The sequence below is a fragment of the Mixophyes fleayi genome, chromosome 2 (assembly GCF_038048845.1).
Source record: "Mixophyes fleayi isolate aMixFle1 chromosome 2, aMixFle1.hap1, whole genome shotgun sequence".
NCBI lineage: Eukaryota > Metazoa > Chordata > Amphibia > Anura > Limnodynastidae > Mixophyes > Mixophyes fleayi.
In genome coordinates, this window is record NC_134403.1 from 125,962,892 (window position 1) to 125,985,685 (window position 22,794).

Genomic DNA, 22,794 nt, shown 5'->3' on the forward strand with positions numbered 1-22,794 from the left:
TAGCAACACAATTTAACCATGTTAGATAATCAAATCAGCTTTTAAATATTGTCATGAATATTCCATTAACCTTTGCGGCGCCTTGTGATGATTCAGAATTGTATCTGATCATGTGTGATAAAAAAAATCATGTCTTTTAGTATAGGTTAAAATAAAGCTTTTTATAAAAAAAAAAATGAAAAAAATATTCAACTCCTCCTACTCTATCTGTGCCTGCAATTCAGAGCCAAGCACAGGGAGTGAAAGACAGGGAAATTTATTTCGAATGCACACCAGTGCTTGAAGCAGCAGGGAGAGTGAGAGCAGGGAAGAGGATCTGTCTCTCTTTCCACCCACCCACAGTAATCATCTATTAAGGGGATCTGGATTTACATCAGTTCTTTTGTGTGATTTGGAACTGCTGGTTAAATAAGATTGCACAGATTACTGGGGATTGATGATAATAATATTGACACTTGCAGAGGGGAGTTTTATATCATCATCATTCAGGCTTGATTGGGTGATGTTTGTTGTGCTTGGTGCTACAACTGCAGTCTTTTAGTAACATGAATCCTGCCTTGGCTTTTGATGCTCTACAGATCCACCCTTCCTCATAGCAATCAAGTGATAGGCAATGTTTTTTACTTCGGGGATCGTACATGTCTCACTGTTTTAAGATTAGTTTTTTGGCCTCCTGTGGGATTTCTTTAGCTTACTTTCATTTGGCTGCATGCTGGAAAGGAAAATTGCACACTTTGGTAATAGCCCAGTGTTGATGTAGTTATAACCATTAATCTTAACCTTATCTGAAAGCGGAAAAAAAAAACACACCAAACAACACATCTCTCTAATTGAGGAGTCTCTAAAGAAATAAGCCTCGCAAGGAAATAAAAGACTAGGAGACGCTAGGAAAATAATCATTTTCTATGGTTAAATTGGTACCCTTGTTCTGGAGAACTGATCACAATCTCTTATTATGCAACGACAAGGATTTCTTCGTTCTCAGGGTGTCTAAACTGCTGGATTGCTTTTCGCCCAAATCAATGTGGTTTCTTTGGAACATTTTCAGCAAAGGAACGCATATGCTGCAGTGTCTTTGTGGCAAGAGTCTTAAGAAAAACAAGAACCCAAGTGGTAAGCAATATAAACTATACATTGCATGATTATACTTTATCTGTCTCTTTCTGTCTGCTGAGGAGCAGTAGATCTTTAAACGGATTAGGGAAGAACATGATCTTATAAAGAGGCCGATGCAATTTCCGTGCACCTTAAGCCTGCATTTTTAAACTTAATTAGGATAAAATGTGATTCATGTCTGGTGTATGTATTAATTTCTTCGAGGAGTGGCAACTTTGTGTATTGTTCTTATTTCCTCCCTGAAGATTTCTTTAGTAAATACTGCAAATATGCAAGTGGCTGGCATGTCGGCACCTTCCAGTGGAAGCACTGGCTGCAGTTGGTTAATATACATCAACTATGGCACTGGCATCCTGCAATAGTTTCTGATTAGCTTGCAAATATTCCAAACACGAACCACCTCTCAAAAGTAAGAAGAAAAAAAAATGAAAACAGTGTCAGGCTGTTACTCATTTCTGCCTCTTCATAATACCCTGAGAGCATGGCAGTGCCATCCAGAGGAACAAGGAGCCTAAGTGAACATATTGTGAAGATTTGTTTTGTTGTTGCTTTATTCCTGTTTCATATATACATACTGGTTGTGATTTCTATGCAGCATCAGTAGCGCTTTTATGTGATGCAGTGAAAACAGACTCTGCAGGGTTAATATTTGCAGTACGCTGTGTAGGCTTCCTCCAGTAGGAGATTAACAGTGATTCTTAGTCCCATTCGTTTTTAGGGACACTTTTTGTCTAGCTCCTCAGAGCTCATTCAGATAATAAAATCTAGCAAACACAACCATTATCATGCTAATTTTCACAGAGACTTGTCTTTTTAAAGAAAACTGAGCTCTTTATTATTTGGTCTCTCCCCATGGCCTGCGTTTATCTGTTGCAATGAGCGCTGACAGTAGGTTACATGATTATAATGAAATGTTTTCTGTTGCATTTTTCTTTTGGTCCTGTATGACCTGCAGTTCTTTTGGCTCTTAGTCCCATAAAGAGCAATGAATCCCTGGTTTGCCTATGACGTTGGCACTGCAGTGTAGTAGATCATAGCTTTCTTTTCTATTGTGACATCCCAACATCAACAAACAGCAGAACCTGTAGGGTCACACTTTGCTTTTCTGCCCTTGGGATATGAATATGTTCTTCTAGGTGTTCTTGTATGCATGTTTCAAAAGAAGTGCTCATTATTTGAAGGCATTTACAGTGAGGCAAGGCTTTGCAGGGCTGGATTTTTCTAAGTGTGTGTTGTAATAATGTTCTGCAGCAAAGAGTACTTCTTAGAATACCAAAGAGGTGGAATTAACCTAGCTGTCTGGGTAAAATTGCTCATTGACTGCTTGCAGGTCTGAGGGAATTCTTTGTTGTGTGTTAACCACTTTGGAAGATACCAGCTACCAGAGACTCTCTCAATTACTGCAGTGAGCAAGAAGGGGATTAGATCTGTGCCTTACCTTCACATCAATGAGAAACAAAAAACATATACTTAAATAGTATTCATGCTACTTACATTGCTGGGCTTAGATGACTATAGCATTTTAAAGACACTATGTTTTTCTCTTTCTTAAAATATTCTGCAGATTATTATTGTTTGCTGCGATTTTGTATAGGCCCTTGTATAACGTTAAGATTCTTTCCTATACATTTTCTTGTTTCATTATACTTAAGGTTGTGTGTGTGTGTGTGTGTGTGTGTGTGTGTGTGTGTGTGTGTGTGTGTGTGTGTGTGTGTGTGTGTGTGTGTGTGTGTGTGCGCAGATGACCCTGTATCAGGTTTATAAACAATGTACCACTAATAGGCAAGTGGGGATTAATTCATGGTCTACACTTGCACAGAAACTTCCAAACAACTACAGCAACATTGTCTTAAAGAAATAGATTGTAAGATAATTGCTGCAATGAATCAGAAAGCAAATGTTAAGTTTGCATACAGAGAGAACATAATGCCTTGCAACTTTTTGTCCTCATTTGTAACAAATCTTTATGTGTGTGTGTGTGTGTGTGTGTGTATCTCTATGGTGTAAGTGTAACTGTATATGGATCTATATATCTATTATGTCATTGATGAAACTGTGGAGATCTGCATACACTCAGCAGTCAGTTATGCCCTTAGTGGGACTCCAGCAGTATTGCACAAAACAGCTGAACCTGAGGCAGTGAGAAGGGCTGTATTCCCAAGATACAGATCCTGTAAAGAATTTAATCAATTACCTTTCAGTCCAATGCAATCAATGTAATCCTTAATGCACAAATAAAGGATTCCAGTGAGAGATCTATTTTATGGAGAGATCTTTCAGAGGAGTCGATTTGGTGGTGAGAGATGTTCTGTGGCTCAGTGAAAACTTTCATTCATCCAACATGCCTTAAATAGCATTACTTTTTCTGCTGACTTATATCTATCTATCTGTCATATACGTTTAAAAATGGTATTTTTCAGACTTTTCAGATAAATTCTATTAATCTGACTTTTTACTTTGTGAACGGCATCTTTTTTTTCCCCCTTAATTTAAGTGGACTTCATTAAGAAAGTATTTGCAAGGAATATTGTGCCAAGTCAGATGTCCACCTGTTTTTCCTTGTGATGCCACATTTCTTTTGAATTTGCTATATCAAAGTACTGTATTGCAAACAAACCACTATTGACTGTTCCATTTAATGAATCCTGTTCTTAAATTTATTCGGTCCTTTTGATCTCATTATGTGTTTGTAAAACAGCCAAGGGTAATACTTTGTATGTAATTCTTTAATAGTGAAGGGACCAGAGGCATAAAAAGCAGTTGCTGAGACCCAAAATAAAACATTTTGCCAGGGAGGGCCCGGAGATGCGCGTCTCTTCACTGCTCCAGAGTCTCCCCCACTCTGCACTTCATGACAGGAGGTGGCACATGCTCAGTGGAGCCACGTTTGGGTTTTCTGTTTCATGGTGCACTCCTCTTCAGGCCGCCCCTCACTAACTGCCCATTGGCACTACGCCTGTAGTTATGCCCTTGGATGTAACTATATTTATTTTTTCTATTTTATTGTTGTATGGAACTGTTGTACAGTATTTTCCCTTGTAAAATAACAGTGATCAATATTCTTTAAATCTATGTTTCAGTTTGAAGCAATTTCACTTGTTCTACAGACACCTTCTATGTTTTGTCTAATACTCCAATATTTTTTAGAAACATACAAAATTGTTTATCTAGTGATTTATTTCTCAGCATGCTTTTGCTGTTCTATTCTTCCACTATGTATTGGCAGCAGCCCTAGGCACAGTGTGAACATCGGCGCCCCCCCCCCCTTTGAAAATCGGCGCCCCCCCTGTCAAAATTGGCGCTGCGCTTCCCTCCCCTCAGCTCCCCATGTCTTTCTTTAACTTACCTGCATGAAGCTGCTCCTCTCTGCTCTGTCTTCTCCCCTCCACTCACAGACACTGTCGGGCCGTGATGATGACATCATCACGGCCTGTCACTGTCAGTGAGCGGAGGGGAGAAGACAGAGCAGAGAGGAGCAGCTTCATGCAGGTAAGATTCATAGCCCCTTCCCTCCTCTCCTCCCCGTGGATTTCCGTTTTAAATGACAATAGTCATTTTTTTTCAATTTCGAGGCGCCCTGCAGAGCCCGGCGCCCTAGGCAATTGCCTAACCTTGCCTAATGGGAGCGCCGGGCCTGATTGGCAGGTGTAATTCTGTTATTGTCTTATTATTCTCTTAAATATTATATAATCTTCAGTAATTTCAGAATATTTCAAGAAATCTCATTATTGGTCAATGATTGGATACAGAGCAATGTTTAAATGTACACTTTTTATTAAAAGGAAACATTATTGTTTAGGTTTGGTCTGACTTTACACAGGTTGTAATCATGTAAGAGCATTACATTTTCAGAGCTACGCCAATGACCACAAGAAGACAGGACTGAAGTTACCTTTCTGTCACCATTTTTCTGTGCAATTTCTGTGCATATGCTTGAACCTCTGTCACAGTAGCTACAAGATTTCAGCTTTTGATTGGTCCTGATATATGTACTGTATATATACTGTATATATATATTGTTTGAAGGAAGTTTACAAGAGAAATTGTACTGTTCACAAGTGTATAATTTATAGAGAATGTAGAATCCAAATGCAAATATTTTGTTATTGGTCATTTTTAGAAATGCTGTTTTTGTTGCCATGAAGTGCTGTTTGTTTATATTTCACCATTTATCATCATCACCATTTATTTATATAGCACCACTGATTCCGCAGCGCTGTACAGAGAACTCACTCACATCAGTCCCTGCCCCATTGGAACTTACAGTGTAAATTCCCTAACACATACACACACACACACAGACAGAGAGAATATTACAAATAGCAAAATATTTATTTTGGTGCTGTTATTTATTTTACTTTTTTGGCAAACCATTTCATTATGTGTTGTAATCGGATCATCCACACAATAATATTGACAATAAATATATAAGCTCCTGATGGAAAGAAAACCATAGGTGATTTTAGAAGATCTGTGAATAATTGTTGTTCTGTTGTTAGTAATACATAGTATGAATAAGTAGCAGAGAAACAGGTAGTGTCATAAATCACTTCCCATATAATGGGTTTTATGGGTCATATGCACTGCTGTATTAAATCTGGATAGAACTACAAATGGTATCTGTGTTCAAAGTTATTTCTTCAACCACATAAACTCTTATGGCTAGTGTGAGCAAAATGTGTCTATTACACTGGACATTCCATGTAAAACTACCTGACATGCAGGCGTGTTCTCCCCATACAATTTTGCCAGCCGATGGGAATTGTGAATTGTAATATTTCGCAATATTACTAATGAAAAATGTTGGAGGTTACTGCCCACACCTGCCAGGACTGGTCAGAGTGGTGGTCAGTGGTCTAACACACACTGCTGGTCTCTGTTCTAATAGGGCAGACAATGGTTTCTTCTTTAATAATAAGACTCTATTGGACTCCAAGACCCGGGTGGCAAGTAAAAACAGTCAGTTGGTGCACCTGGGAAACAGGTGCTGGGGATAACACTGTGCAGGGTTTGTCTGGTTACTGTTAAAACATAAAGTTACTTTTGTAATTGCATATTCATTAATGTGCAGTATCATAACAGCGTGCAAAGGAGAGGGGAAAGTCCAGTTCACCTGATATTCTAAGAAGAAAGATGATACTTCCCATTGTTCTTTTGAAGGCTAAGGAAGTTATAATATCAAAGCCAAGTAGAAGTATGTAGAAAACAATGGTTGTGGAGAGTACCTTGTCTAGCCTATAGCCCCCAATGTGTCTTTGCATACACAAACCCTGGCTGGTGTCTCCCTTGGGTCCTTACCTGCTGCCACATAGCTTCCACGTGTCTTATGTGATGCGGGCATCACAGCATGTCTAGACTGCATTCTCCGGTTGCAACCATTTTCCAAGACAGCGCAGTAGCTTTTCATAGGCTGCCATTGGCCTCAAAGTGCAAAGGCCTTATTGCCCTCAGACCATTCAGTTAACAACCAACTTTCTGAAACAACATGGTGTCCCTGAATTAGCCTGTGAATACGCAGACTGTTAGCACACTCTGAGCACAGACAGTGAGAAGGGGGAAGGGAGAGGAATAAGGGGTGACCAGGTACCAATATCATTAGGAAGGCTCCTGACAATGCCCTCTCTAAAGTATGTACATGTGAGAAAACAGGGTTGGTTTGGTAGCTTCACTTCTGTATGGTTATACTGCATAGACTCTGCAGTGCCTACTCTGATGCAGAAACTGTCCTGCTTTATGCAGCCTAGACAGCAACAGACACTAGTAGCTGCTATAGAGATGTTATTACACTAAATACCTTCTATGTGGGGTCACCACACAAACAAAACATTGTTTATCAAACATTATTTTTCAGAAAACACATTTTCACATACCTTAATAATTAGTACACGAGGACATGGGCAGGAGATTTATTGTACTAAATTGAAAATCTTTACTAAAAAAATCATTGTAAATTAAAATGATTTGGCTAAAATGTTCCATGCTTTTCAAAAGTATTCATACTTTTTTCTTGATTTGTTTAATTTATTATTTATTATTATTATTATTATTATTATTATTATTATTATGATCTGACGCTGGAATGTCACCAAATTATTATAACATGGCAGATTGTCACAGCTTCAAAAAGCATTTGTACCCTAGACTAGAAGAACTATCTGGAGCAGTTTTGCTGTATTAGTAATCTTATCTCATCACAGCTAAATCAGGATTCATTGCATACTCCAGAGAAATCTAACATTTGTGTCTATGAGATGGTGATGAATATAGTTTTGTCATCTGACGTTAATGGTTTATATTAGGCAGGTTACACACTACATAAATTTTCTCCTGAACTATAAGGATTTTACCAATAACTGATTAAAAATAAAAGTCCCGATCAGCATGCCGATTCATGTGTACACACTATACATGGTTTATAAGATTTACCTTCAGATCTGTACTCTTCATCTGTCATAACAATCGCCTGAAAAGATCAAGGGGTATATTTACTAATCTGTGGGTTTGAAAAAGTGGAGATGTTGCCTATAGCAGCCAATCAGATTCTAGCTGTCATTTTGTAGAATGTACTAATTAAATGATAACTCGAATCTCATTGGTTGCTATAGGCAACATCTCCACTCATTCAGACCTGCAGTTTAGTAAATATATCCCCATGACTCTTTGGAGATCCTGACCATGAGTGCATACACACTGCAGAATTGGAGTGACATCGTTCCATTGCTGAACGAGATTTTCAAGTCAGTTTGAAAACCTCGATCAACAATTTCATGTGCTTTGGAACAATAATCGTTCATAGTTTCAGGGTATAAATTACTGTTATATCGGGCCAATCAGTCGTTCATCGTTCAATTGACCTGATAATCGTCTGAAAACACTGTAGTGTGTACTCAGCCGAACAGGGAACCGCGCTACACTGATGGAAACCTCCATGATTTATTTGAAGTTTTGGGCATTGGCAATATGATGATTTCTTAATTATGATCTTTAAATCTTCCCAAGCAATTAGCAATACAGTTGTTTTGTGTACCATATATACAGCAATATCCTTTTCATATGATTGCAAATCAATAATCATTGCATGCATTGCACCTCTGTTTCTGCTGGGGTCCATAATTATACGTTTTAGATTGAACTCAAAAGGACCTTTGTCTTTTTTCAATCTTTCTTAAATACATAATCATCTGTAATCAAAATGTTCATGATCAAATTAAAGTTAAAAGAACTGGTTAAAGTCAATGTAAATAATATTTTGTTACGGAGGTGTGTTTAGTTCTAATCCACAGCTGATAATCTTTAGATCTAGGATCTTACCAGTAGTCTTTTTTTTTATTATTTTTTACATGTTATAGTGAATTAGTTTTTCTTCTAGAATATGCAAATTAACATTTTGATTCAAAAGTGTTCTTTAGAGTTGGCTTTAATGTAGATGAGTAAAATATACTGCAAATATTTGGTAGCAGTGCATAATTGGATACATGTGAATTCATCATATTAGATTAGTTATGTTAGTCTGTTTTGATGCATACTTGTATGTTAACCATTAAAAACAGTCAGAGCAGCTTTTATCAGACATGCCATCTGTCTTAGGTGCAGCATAAAGATGGGAATAATTATTTTTTGCATTTTCTTTTTAATTTTTTTTTTTTTATCGTGTAAATATAATGATCAGCTGCATGGTACTACCTCTTATTTGCTCATAGTAAATTATATATAGCCATACGTGTGTAAAATATGAAATTGGGTACATCTTTTTTTATTTTACTGTCATGGCATAGTTTATAATGATTTATTTACCTTACTACAGGGGTATTGGGTCACTGCGTACTATATATGTTTACGTGTGTTCATGGGTCTATTTGTTATAAACAAAATATATAATATACAGCTATATATTTATTGACAGACAAGAATCTGGTGAAATCATCAGTTGTTTCTACTGATCTCTAGACAGCACTACTGTTTTATTTTGGAGCGGATGTACAAAACATTTGCATTACTTGTACCACAAATATTCCAGTTTTCTTGCCACTGCGTCACACTCTTCATAATAGGAATTGCAGATAAGAAAAGTGACTTAAATTAGATATAGTTTGCAGTTTGCACCCATTTTGGCAAAATCTGTAAGTTTTATTTACACTGACCTATTTATATTTGACAAATATTCACAAACACTAGGCTTGTTTTTGTTCATACATATAAATGTGGATGAAGACTGCACAGTAAATAGACTAAGAGGTCTATTTATGTAGAGCCGACATTAAGGAATATTTTCTTTCTCTGCTTATCGCAGCAATAGAAATGATTAAACTTTCACCAGGGAGCTGAGCGATACTTCGTTCCCCAGTTATAGTGACCGTTAGAGGTCTCTTAATGCTTCCCAGGACAGTCTGGGGTCAATCTGGACATGTGTGAGCATGGTATCCATCTCACACGTGCACATTGGACCTGGAAACTTAATAAAGTTGTAAAAAACTAACTTTTTTTTTTTTAAACAAAAATGAAAAAAAAATTTTTTTGCATTATAAAACAGTTTTTTCCTCTTTGGCATCCTGAATATCCCCATCCTGAAATTGTTATAAGGAGCATAGCGATGCTATTTGTACCGCCACTGCACATAAGTAGGCTTCCCCATGTGCAACCTTCACTGGAGGCCCCCAGCAAAGTCTACTGCTGGCGATACTCAGTGATAGTTTTCAACACCAAGGGGGCTTTTTTAGTGTGAAGCCCTATTAATTTGCTTTTTTAACCTCCTCATCACACAGTGTGGAGGTGAAGTGACACTGTCAGATACCTTTATAGCATACCAGAAATCCTTGAAACTACTCTGCCCATTCCCAATGGCTGGGTAAGAGTTGGGAATGGACAGGTTGGTTCATAAGACTAATTTCTAACACTGGGTAAATTCTTAGGGGTATATTCAGTTAGGTCTAAAGATCGCGGATTCGCGCTTCCACTGACCACACATTACTACAACATTGCGGATTTTCCATAGGGTTGCGAAGGGAAATCTGCAATGTTGCAGTACCGCATTGGTGCGCGTGTCATCGCCATCACTGGACCTTACTGAATATGCCCCTTACAATGAATTTGTACAAGGTGGACGTCCTTTTAAAATTGACCATTTACTTGTGCAGAAACAGGACTCATGAAAACTCCACAAAATCTCAGTTTTTAAGCTTCACAACGAAGATGCTTCTGAAGTAGACATTCAGTATGGTTCTTATATTGGTACAATAAAAAGTGGATGTGTTGACCATTTGCTCTTCCTCTGAACACTCAGCTAAAATTCAGTTGTATGTTTATTTTGTGAAGAAAATGTTTTCCTCACATTACCATTATTAGAGTATGTATCATATTAAATATCACAAAGTACTGCTTACTGACATGTTATTCTATTGGCTTTGGTATGCTTTGCAATGTGACACCATTGGATCCAGAAAAGAAATGATGGGTTGTTAGTTATTTGTATGAGAAATTGCATATCTGAGAGCATTATCTGACCACTTCCCTCAGGTGTTTAATTATCCACCAAAAATAGACTGCTGTTATATATCCTTAATTAAGAGATTGAATGGGATTTGTGTTGTTGACTTCTCTCTATATGCCTTTCCAAGACTGAAGTGGTTTAACTGTCTTGTTATATATGTGATAATGTATTCCGTACTGTAAAATATTAGGGTATTTAAAAACACAGCTTTTATACAGGTCATGGTGACTTCTTCTTATATCCATAATCATTCACAATAAGGAAAACATTCTTTCTTATAATGCACATTTTTTTTCTTCTTTTTAACACACCCACTTACATTTTTCTGGACATTAACCAATACATCTACAATAAAAAATAGACAGGAATGGCCCTGCATTTGGCATAGGAATACCTTTAAAGTGATTCATTATTTATGTCTGAAAATGAGAACTAACGGATGTTGCAGAAATATAGGGCAGAAACTCATAGAGCAGTACATGCTACCTTAAAATGTTTAATGCAGATGTTGGGAATTGTGAAGTACAGTAACAATTCACAAGATCACAGGATGACCTATATTTTTGGTGGTGAAAATGTATATAATCATCCTGAAGATAAGTACTGCTACTCACTGTGTATCTACCTCTTCTGGAGAACAAAGAAACAAGGAAAATAGGAATTTATGCCAGCATCTGCTGCAAACGTGTTTGTGAAGTATGCCATAGAGAAGAAAGAAATATCCCTACTTCAAGGCACCTAGAAATGATATCATCTCTCGTCACTGTACAGCTAATGTAACCTGTAATTTATTTTATGAGCATTAACTTCTTGCTGCACATTTCCTTTTCTTTTGCAAATGCCTTTGAGCTACACTGGCGGTTTTGACCTACAATCTCTCGCATGAAATTGGGGTCTAAATCTCACTTAATTTTTGTAATAAATATGTGACGGACCTCGCTCCATGCAGTCTCCTGCGACCCTGGGAAGAATTTGCATTGTAATTCAAACTAATTGCATGCAATCTTCACTTCCTGTCGTAAGCAAACTCCCTTCGGTCAAAGCTTCCATGTAGTCCTACCTTTATAACAACACATACAGTCATGTAGCTTTTATGACCTGAAGGATTAGTGCAGAACTCCCATTACAAAATAGTTATAGTGATGCACAAAAGTTAGGTTTAGTTTGACCAGCTTTGAACTTATGACCATAATTTTTAAATGTCCCACCTTAGACCCAAGTTTCCTGCTTGTCTTCTTCCTTCCTTCCTTCCATATTTCTTGCTTCTGATAAGATTTAGTCTAATTCCTACACTTTATGTTATCTTACCTGTACTGCAGTGGAGCACGCAGGGGGGGTTTCTGGGTCTCCAGAAACCCCTCCCCTCCGCTAAAAAAGTGCCTTATACAGCGCTAAAAAAGTGCCTGTACTGTATACAGCACCGCCACGGACGCTTCTTTGACAGCGCCGCGGCTGCTGTATAGTACAGTGCTGCCTAAACGGAGCGCATGCGCAGCAGCTCTCTTGCGTGTTTTTTTTTTTTGGTGAAACCCCCCTTTAAAAATGCTCCGTGCGCCCCTGTACTGGATAACAGTGAGTTAAAAGTATGCGAAACTCCATTGTTACTATACAACTATTAAATCCACATTAGTGACATTCACAATTATTCACCAATAACACACCGATGTATGCTAGCAAATAAGTGCAGTTTACTTTTGGTTCTCTGGAAAGCAGCAGGTCAGTCCCAGAATGAGCGAATTATAACTTAATATCTGGTCATCTGTTTCTGACAGGTTAGTTGCCATAGAGTAGAGTAACATTCTAGTAACATTGTATATACTGGCTACTCACCTTTCCATGTAGTGCTAGCAAAAATGTCCTAATGGCCTCTTATACAGAACCTAACCAGCAGGTATACCTTTTGGTATCACAATTCCTGTGCAAATCAGCAATTGGTGTTGGGGGCAAGTGAAGGTGATCATGCTCAATAACAGTCCGTGTAGTTTACTGACACTTTTAAGAGGTAAATGGAATAAAAGTTTTCAGGAGTAAAAGGGTAGGTGTATATATTTCTTCGTACATCTAATACATTGTGCGATGGTCTCAGGCAGGTTTAATATGGTCACAGTTTAAATGTTTGGTTTTTTGTTGCTTAATGGGAAGTTGGTGCAGTGTAATTGTACCACTACTTAAGCTTTTCCAGATCGCCTACCTTTCACAGACAGAGATGCTCAAAATAGTTTTGGGGTTTGTTATGCACGTTTTGTGTCGCTATCCAATAACGATTGTCGAATCCCGGTGTGCGGTTCCAAAGCACAAAGCAATTTAATAGCTCTGGATCCAGTAAACAGTCATTCAGGTCTGAAGGCTGTGGTCAAAGAAGACTGCTCACTAAGCCCAGAGCCCCTGCTTATATGCAGTCAGTGAATACAGTAAACAATGCAGATGATGTGGCTTGCTTCTATTGGTCCGGGCTTCAGGAAGGTCCAGTGTACTGCAGGTCATAGGCCAGTTCAAACCAAAATATCCAAAGGTGGGGGTCATCTCTCCATGGGATGTGCTCCGACTTTCCCGCCAAGAATCCAGTTTCAACTAGTCTATTTGCATTTTACAGTCTGTATCACTTTAAACATTTATTCCCTAATATCGCTAGCTAGAGTATGCAATGTGCGATTCCTTCGTCGAATGAACCGGACAACTGCTGATGAAAAGGGGATTACAATGATACCAAACATGACATAGTTCCTGCAACCTGAACCTTTGATTTCACTAATATGCATATAACTTATAATACTAAACATAAATATTGCTATATTTTGACATAAATAATTATGTGTTGCAACTACAATTAATGTGTACTAATCACAAATGTGTGTGTGTTCGTGTGAAAGTGAGTAAAAGTGTAAAACCTGTTATTGCCACGTGTTGTGGCTGGATATGCCCTTCCACGCCGTAGCGTGCTCTACGCATAATTTCAGACAAAGACGACCAAGTTTGCTCGATATTAATTGAAATGACTTTTATCCAATTTGTTGACTTCGACAGGTTGTTTTTTGTTTTTTGTTTTTTTATTTCACCAGCTTGAAGTCTCTGAAAATTTTGCAATACAATTAATACACCCTGATATGAATTGTGTGTTCTAAATATGAGGTCCACAACCAATCTTCGCCGTTTGCATTAAAAGCTTACTTTTAGAAATAAAAAAAATATATATTTTTTTTTTTTGAAAACTAAGCACTATAAATTAATATTTTAAAAGAAATGTATTTTTGCCTCTTGTGGGTTGTTGTTTTTTTTTTAAATCTAACTGCAAACACAACAGTGTTCACCAACAGAACATGTAATTTAGCTGTAATTTTACAATTTAGAACTGGTTTGAGAATTGGAACACAACATCTCTCCTTATCTGTAGTAGTTGCTGATTGGAGAAAATACTTTATTAATCTACTCTTCTCATCTCTATGAGGCCCAGCAAATGGATAGTCTACGCAATCAGGAAGTACAGGCCTACATAGTACTCTGCTCCATGTGTCCTCATCTCTGCTGCTAACCAATTTCTTAACCACATATTTGTCTTATGGATTATTTTCATTTGTCCCTCAATTAAGGACAAAGCATGCTAGTACTAGCAGCACATTTATCCTTCATCCACTCAACTCATGGAGACATTGCCCAACTACTATTTAGAATAAACTTGCTATGAATGTAGCACCACCTTTTGGACTCCTTTCTGGTATTCACAGTGACTGGAGAGTTATACCACTTTCATACTGCCGCCCCGGCAATATCCCGGGTTGTTAACCCGGGATATTGCCGGGGCACAGGGCAGTAAAGATAACAAGATTCCCGGGTCGGGCGGGTTCATACTGCACCTGCCCGACCCGGGTTTTAGAAAAAAAAAAGTGTTAAAAAAGATTTTAATTAAGAAAAAAATACATAAGAAATGTTTACTTAACTTATATTCAGCCAGCGGTGTCTCCGGTGCGTTGCCGGCTGTCAGGGGGCCCTGTTTTTTTCAATACTTTTAATTTTTCAAACATTAAACATCTAAACAAAAACATGTTTTAATGTGCATAAGGTACATTGTAAGATATAAAGTTGGAGATTTTGCCAGACTAGTGTTGTTGCGTTTAATTCCTCCCTTTGGGGGGTATTGACGAAAGTCCCGCGCTCTAAAAATATTACCGTTAATACGGTAATCTGCGCGTAAAAACCGTTAGTACGGTAATTTACTCGCTGGATTTCAGCTCGCAGCTCAGGGAGCTGCGAGCTGAAATCCAGTGGGATATTACCGTATTAACGGTAATATTTTTAGAGTGCGGGATTTGCGGCGATCCCGCCGTCAATTGAATACCCCCCTTTGAGTCTGTTATAAAGGAATATGGGGTATCATGTTAGATCAATATATATCAATCCAAGGGAAAATGTACAACACAGACAATTGTCACATGCACTCTAGAATTGTTTCTGTGTGTGTGTGTGTACATATGTGTGTATGTATATGTGTGTGTGTGTGTGTGTGTGTGTGTGTGTATATATATATATATATGCTGCAGATATTCACTTTCACAACAGGGAGCGCAGATAGGGGTAATTTCTGAAAAATGATAGTTCTGAAAAATCTGGTGCATGCCTAACGTAGGCTTGGAGAGTCATAGAAAGGGGATGAGTATCACCCCAGCTACAAATTAGAGGGAGTTACTGATTTTCCTGTATAAGAACCAATCTGTAGATCAGACAGCTTCATTATATGTGTCTGTTGATATTCTTCTAGTTTTTGTATGTATAGTTTAAACTTTTTTTTAATGGTGTTTTCTACTTCTGAACTGCTTTTAATGTTAAAACCATAGAAAAATACTAAATGTTACATATTTTACTTAAGGATTGCATGGAGTTTCCACCTTTTTTTAGAATATATAAAGTGTCTTGAATCACAAGGAATAATGTGAAGTGTTTGTGGAAATCTATTTTGTATTAAAAACTACAAAGACTGATTATAAAGTAGGTTCAGAGATCATTCTGGGCCACAAGTGTTAGTGCTGCTGCTAACAGGCTGAGATTTTGTGGCTATTACTACAGGTGCAACTACAGTATAGCCTTGCACACATGGGCAATTATTTAACACAAGTTCTTAAAGCCTATTAAATATGTTTTAACACTGAGGGGCGTATTCAATTGTCGGCGGAAACGCCGAAAATCCCGCGGTCCGCGCACGATTACCGTTATTACGGTAATCATGCGCGGAAAAACAGTTAATACGGTAATTTACTTGCTGGATTTCAGCTCGCAGCTCCCTGAGCCACGAGCTGAAATCCAGCTAGATTTTATCGTATTAACTGTACTAGTTTTTTTTTTTAAGTACGTTTTATTAATAGTAACATCGTATCTTTAACATAATTACAAAATTCTCAAAAGGTACATTAACAAGTACTTGTACATATATAGATAGACACAATGTACAGTTTTTTTCTCATCATGCTTTTACAGTGTAGATTTGACTGCGTGTTGATCTTGTACCGTGAAGATGTTATTTATTTTTTTATTTTTTTTAAAGCAAAACAGAAAGAAAAAAATAATAAAGTGAAGAGAAGGGGGGTGAGTAAGAATGATGGGCAAGAAAGGGGGGGGGGAAGAATTAGAGGGGTTAGGGGTAAGGAATTCACGCCTTTAACAAGAAGAAGTCAGATCCATTAATTTCAATAAGGGATTGGTCTTACTAGAATTGAAGCAGGGGTTGATTATGGTGTGAGGCCCATGGAGACCAGACTTTATGGAAAGACACGGAGGAGCCCCTCAGCACACTAGTGATGTGCTCCATTTGGTAAATATGCCAAACCCGACCACAGACCATTTGGAGAGTAGGGGGTGTGGGACTTCTCCAAGAAGCAGCTATCTGGCAAGTAGCCGCGCTGATTATGTGCCGGAGGAGCTTATGTGCATGTGTAGGGATGTCCCGGAGAGGCAAGGGTAATAGTACATGCTTAGGGTCGGAGGGTATGGGAGTGTCGAGGACCGCTGTAGCTAGTGTAAGAACCGCTGTCCAGTACGAGCGTATTCTGGGACAGTCCCACCAAATATGCATAAAGGTGCCAACATGGTCACAATTTCTCCAACATGTGGGGTTCGTTTGTGGATATATAACATGGAGCCTAGCAGGTACATAGTACCAACTGTACTAGTTTTAACGCCGCGGGACTTTCAGACAATTGAATATGCCCCTGAAAGTCCAAAGTCGTGAATGACCCTTTACACACTCTTTCGGAGGTGAGTTCAGTTCGCTTTGACTCATGTCGTTTCCAACATTACCTGCAGCATTCAAAAGCATTGGCGGACTGTAAAATACCATGGAGATCTATGGTAGGCTTTGGGGAAACTTTAAGAGCACAAAAGTGAATGTACTTGCAACACTCTTTCGAAGTGAGAACAAAATATAAGATTTTGTCTTCGTTTTTAACTAGCGTTGATTTTCAACTCCCGTGTGTATGACTCTAACTTATTTTCTATATGTAATTCTGTTTGCTGCCCTGAAATACTGTAATTCTGAAATACTGTCCTGTTTACAGGGCCGGTTTAACCCGAGGTCTAACTGGGCTACAGTCCAGGGGCCTCGGGCATCCAGGGGGCCCTTGACAGTGCTCAGCGGTACTATTATTCGGGCGGCGCCCCCAGCCAGATCAGTGCTGCTGAGCACTGTCACTGTAGTCCATCCGCGGTGCGCTGGTTGTCTCCCTACTGAGGAGATCTTGTGAGTCTCACTCTCACGAGATCTCCTCAGTAAGGAGCACACAGCGCGCCGCGGAAGGACTGCAGTCCCAGGAGAGAAAGGTAAGCGCTTAAGGGAGGGGGGGGGGCGGCGGGCGGATCACTGGGGTGGGGCTTACAGGGGGGCGGCGGGCGGATCACGGGGGGGGGGGGGCTAGTGTGGGGGGGGGGGGGGTGTGCAGATCACGGAGGGTGGTTGGCTCACACGGGGGCCCCACGGGGGAATGGAGGCCCCTTTAGCCCAGGGGCCTCCATTCCTTTAATCTGGCCCTGCCTGTTTATAGACTCATGGTGCATGAAATTAGAACTGGTGCAGTTCTTTTTTGTTTTTTTAATAAAATGACACTATACAGCATATTTGTGTGTTAAGGGTGGCTTTATTTAGATTGAATTGTGTGTGTGGTCCATGTATGCACCAGAAACACACTGTCATATTGCAAAGCTGAAAGTCTCCAATATGACAGTGCTTGAAGGGAATTGAGCATGTGTTTAGTTTCTGCATGCAGACATGTCAAGTATATGCTCTAACAGTTATAAATATGACAGTTTATGCTAGCATAGTGCAAACACAAAAAGACTAAGCACTCGTCACAGTGAGTCAGGTGATTCCTGTTCTGCCCAGAATAATTGTGACATGTACAGAGGCCCTTCGTGCTACATGGATATGCAAATTAGGCATGCTCTGCGGATGATCGGAGAACCTACTAGCAATGGATCCTGCATTTGTGTTAAAAAAACAAAGCGTGAAAACTACTAAAAAAAAAATGTATGGTGCATAAAACTGCTGAATTACTCCAGTGATAATAAAAATATAATAATTTTGGGTTGACCGTACCTTATTATGAATGTAGTCGTTCATAATAATGTAAATTGTATAAGTATATACAGATTTATTTATTTATTTTATCAGAAAATGTAATATGTCTGTCGCAAAGCTTGCACTTGGAATGTATGCAGCTATAAAGAGGGGGTACAGTAATTTAATGTGATAAGAGATATGAAAGGTTTCATTTACTGCATCTGTGTTAGTGAATTTTAAACAGGACCAGTAAAAAGTTTTCCTAGGATGTAATTTCAAAAATTCAATTTTGGAGGGACTTTTATAGAAGAGATGACTATACATTATTATAAATTATGCCTTTAATAACTCATTTTTAATTACATTAAAGCTTTTGAGATACAATAACCCCCATCAGGCATAATTAATATATGTGAACTTAATTAGTGTATTGCATTTACAGTATGCAGAGTTGTATAATTTAGTGCTCATTCAGAGTTGTTTCTCTAACGTTTCACATAGAGATGCATTTGACAAGAACCTCATTCCACTACATTGTGCTGTTGCTTAGACAATTCGGGGGGAATTCAATTGTGCGCCAAGTGCTATTAGAGCCTCTTGTGATGAGGCCCCACGGGATGTGAACTAGAACATTGCTGATTTTAGCTCGCACCTCAGAGATGTGAGTAAGAATCCGCAATGTTTTATGTTTTAATTAACAGAATACCCAGAAGTGAGCACATCACACAAGGATCTGACGCACAATTTGTTTTTTTTTTCTATCATTTTATTTAAGTTTTGCTGAAATAAGTGGTGCGGGGGAGGGGTACAGAAAAGAAAAAGAGGAGGGGGTCAGGAGTAGCATGTAAACATATCAATGAAGAACCTTATCAAGTGGACAAGGGCATACGTTTATCTAACTAACTGTGGACATATGAGACAATATAGTACCAAAAAATTAAGCGTTCTAAGGAAGAAAAGAATGAGGGCAGGTGTGAAATAGCCTGGGAATGTTAATGGAGGGAAGAAAGGGTGGGGAGGAAGGGGCAAAAGGATGAAATGGGGAAATAGAGAGCATGAGGGATAGGGGGTTCTCTGCTCCAATGCAAGAAACAAGAGTGGGGAAGATCTCGGGTATCAGTGTACTCTGCCTAGATTTGCCAAATCGACTGGAATTGGTTGGGATGGCTGTGGAGTATGCTAGTGATGTGTTTCATTATATATATCTGCCAAATACTTGCTATTAGGGAAGGGATAGTGGGGGGTTCTGGGTTTTTCCAGTTTCTTGCGAGTAGACATCTGGCCACTTTAAGAATGTGGCCAGGGAGCTTCCAAGCTAGTCTGTGGACTCCAGGTGGCAGATGAGGCTGAAGGAAGGATGAAAAGGGAATGATAGGTGTGAGACCTTACTGATAAGTTCTGACACTTCCCACCAATGGGGTTCAATTTTAGAGCAGCTGCACCAAACATTAGACAGGGTAACCCACTGACCACAGTTCCACCTGCAAAGATTTGAGGAAGCGGAAAAGTTTGTTTCAGCCTAGAAGAGACCAAATACCAGCAAAAGAGAAGTTTCAAAAAGGATCCAGTGGGGAAGGGCAGCAGGGGGTTTGCGGGTCAATATGGTTTTTGAAGAGGTGACTGAACTGGAGATACTGCTAAAAGGAGGTGGTGGAGGCGATCACTGAGCCCAGCGAACTCTGGAAGAATCCCATTGGGACAATATCTGGCAAAAAATTTAAGTTGTGCTTTGTCCAATTGGGGAAGGCCTCAGGATTGATACCAGGGGGACCATTCGACCTTGGGTTTTCTATCAGCTTGAAAGTACAAATGCAGTAACTACATGTTGACCTTTTCTCTCCCGCTGCAAACTTGCTTACACATTGACACACAGTAGTTGGCTGTGCTGAATACAATGCTGTATTCATCATCCCCTACTTACACCTGCCCCCGACCACCTGCAAATTACATCACTTTTTCAACCTTATCTGCGACTGTCCCAGTATGAATCCATACACAATTGCTCATACATGCCCTTACTCTACATTAGAACACCCCTTCCCTCTCCAGTTATGCCTCTTTAGACATAAGGAGTCATAAATGACAAAAAGATACAGGTCTGAATAGCCGCAGTTGCTTACCTTCACTTCCTGAGCATATGCTACGCAAACTCTGAATCAGATCCATAGTCCTTAATGAAATATACTATATATAGTTTGATAAAATATCTGTTGTAATCAGTCTGACAAACAAGGAGAATGGGTAAGAGATTGGGAATCGAGTTTAATCTGTGCATATTCCCACAAATATAATGCCCACGGACAGGCAAGGCCTTTGCAGTTCTTACTCAGACTTAAGAGTAGACTCCAATTCTTAATATTTAGCCTGTTGATGACTGGACTTCTCTAAAATCTGTGCTGCTATGAACATCTGGAGGCTCAAAATGGCAGCTACTCCATCTCTGGCATTTGGGAGGTCTAGTGATGAGATTAGAACTCATGCAGATTTGCTGTCACGAGGTTTCCAAGCAGATTGAAGAAGCATGGTAGATATGTGGGAGATATAAAATGACCCACATGGTTAGGCACAATAGAATCTGTTCCTGTTTTTTGTTGTTTGAACCAAGCAGCCAACCCTATCTGAAGCTAAGCACATGGTGAATAACACACATTAAAACATATAAAAAGCAGTATATTGATGAAATCGTTGATGAATGGTTGATGCAATGGCTGATCAGACTCCTTCACTAATCTGAAAAAAAATATATCCAAATGTTACTTGACAAATTAGGATATGTCAGCACTTTGTATCTTAAGTTAACCATTGGCATTAGGAAAATGCAATACCAGCACTTACAGTTGGAGGGGCTTAATAGAGGACACTCCATTAATTCTAATGTATTAGTGAACACACATAAAACAGGTAGTGTCCAAAAAAGGCTGTTGTGTCGCAATTGCTCCTGAGCACAAGTGTATATGGGGTTTGTGGTGAAATGAGGTATTACTATCGCCCTAAACAGCCTGTCCTTTGTTTCTCACAAAATGTGGTTTATAGCGTGTACTTTTTATAGCCCTGCTTTTGTTCCCCAACTCAACAGAGCACAACTGCAGTGTCTAATTACATGTGGACAAGGGGACATGTTTATTGTATATTGTTGATGTGGCAATGAGGTTGTTATTGTCCTAAAAGTGAAGCCAGGGGGGTTATGGGTAGGGATCAGATTGCAAGATACTGGTGAGGGGGAGGCTAATTGGTATCCATTTTTATCACAAGACTACTACAGACGTTTGGTCTACAATCTGATGGGTTTCTGTGGAAGTACAGCTCATCCCCACTCCCCTCTCCATACCTCTAGTCCAGGACTCACCAATGTTTAACAAGGAGAGACCCAGGGGTTTGCCCAGGGAGGGGAAAGCACTGTGGAAATTTGACCCTAGATATTTGGAGCCACTCCAGGGGAGGAGGTGATGTTCATTCTGGGAATTGATGGCTGGAAGTTACAGGGTGGCTCTACCAGGGAAATACATTGGCAGATCCATGGGTCGTCAAGTCTGGACATCCAGGTGACTGTAACTCCTTAAGCTAGTGGGGCAATGGACAGATGATGTGGTGAACCTCCCTGGCATTTACTTTCTGTGTGTACATAATATTCTAGTGATTGTTTTTGTTACAATAAATGTACAGTTGTACTTCTCTAACTGCAGACTGTACTGGGTAGGCTTTGCTGGCCTAGGAAGTCACCCAGAGTGAAGTGGGTAGAATTGGGCCAGAAAACCTGGTTTCTTCACAGGGTCAGTTGAACCAGTGGGATCCATTCAATTCCCTTACCTACATTAAATGCTAGTAAAGTCATAATGTGTGATGTCAGTGGATAAGGGGGCTGATAGGAAAATTAGTTGGACAAGTTTAGCTAGGTTTAAAAGCTTCAGCTATTTCAGGTATATACTATATAATATACAGATCAACTTATTTCTTGAATTAAGTAATCTCTTCACAGTAAAAAGGTAAATGACATGGGTATTAACTAGAGATGGTCACTGACCTCCATGTTTTGGTTTTGGATCTGGATTACCCTCGTGTTTTTGGTTTTGCAAAACCGCCATTGCGTGTTTTGGTTTTGGTTTTGTTTGGTTTTGTTTTGCCATTTTTGAAAAAAAGACAATGTTTTTGGTCTAAAATAACCTAATTTAGTGCTCAACAAGTTTCTTGGATGAGTAAGGTAATTCTAAAGCTAATAAATTATCCAAAAAACAGTTTAATCCTTGGTAGGCCGTCCTTAGTGCGATCACTTGCCTTATGCTTATTGTCTATACAGTGACTATCAATGTCTCCGTAATTTACTGTTCTTTGTTTAAAGCTAGTAAAAATAAAAAATAACTGACCCTTTATCAGTTATCCTGAAACACCTCAAAAAGATCTGCTGACTGCATGTTCTGGAAAATGGATAGATTTTGATGTAAAAAGCCAGACAGCTGAAACAAGCGAATTATTTCACAGAGGCTATATTCATTTTATTACTACCACCACCACCACCACCACCACCACTCTATAACTCCAAGAGCAGTCATTTTATTGCAAGGAAACTGAGTGATACTTTAATTGTGCTTTAAGTTATTATATAGATGTCATTGGATACATTTTCAGTATCAGAAGATGAGGCTGTATTCGTCCT

General features: G+C 39.0%; 1 protein-coding gene across 1 annotated transcript in view; it reads left to right on the plus strand.

The window, feature by feature from the left end:
- Positions 1 to 276: 276 nt before the first annotated feature.
- FGF14 (fibroblast growth factor 14) overlaps positions 277 to 22,794 on the plus strand; it is a 514,840-nt gene continuing 492,322 nt past the window's right edge. The window contains exon 1 of the mRNA XM_075199952.1: positions 277 to 1,113. Coding sequence (XP_075056053.1) covers positions 906 to 1,113 — 208 coding nt within the window. The 5' untranslated portion in view covers positions 277 to 905. The remainder of the gene's footprint in view (positions 1,114 to 22,794) is intronic.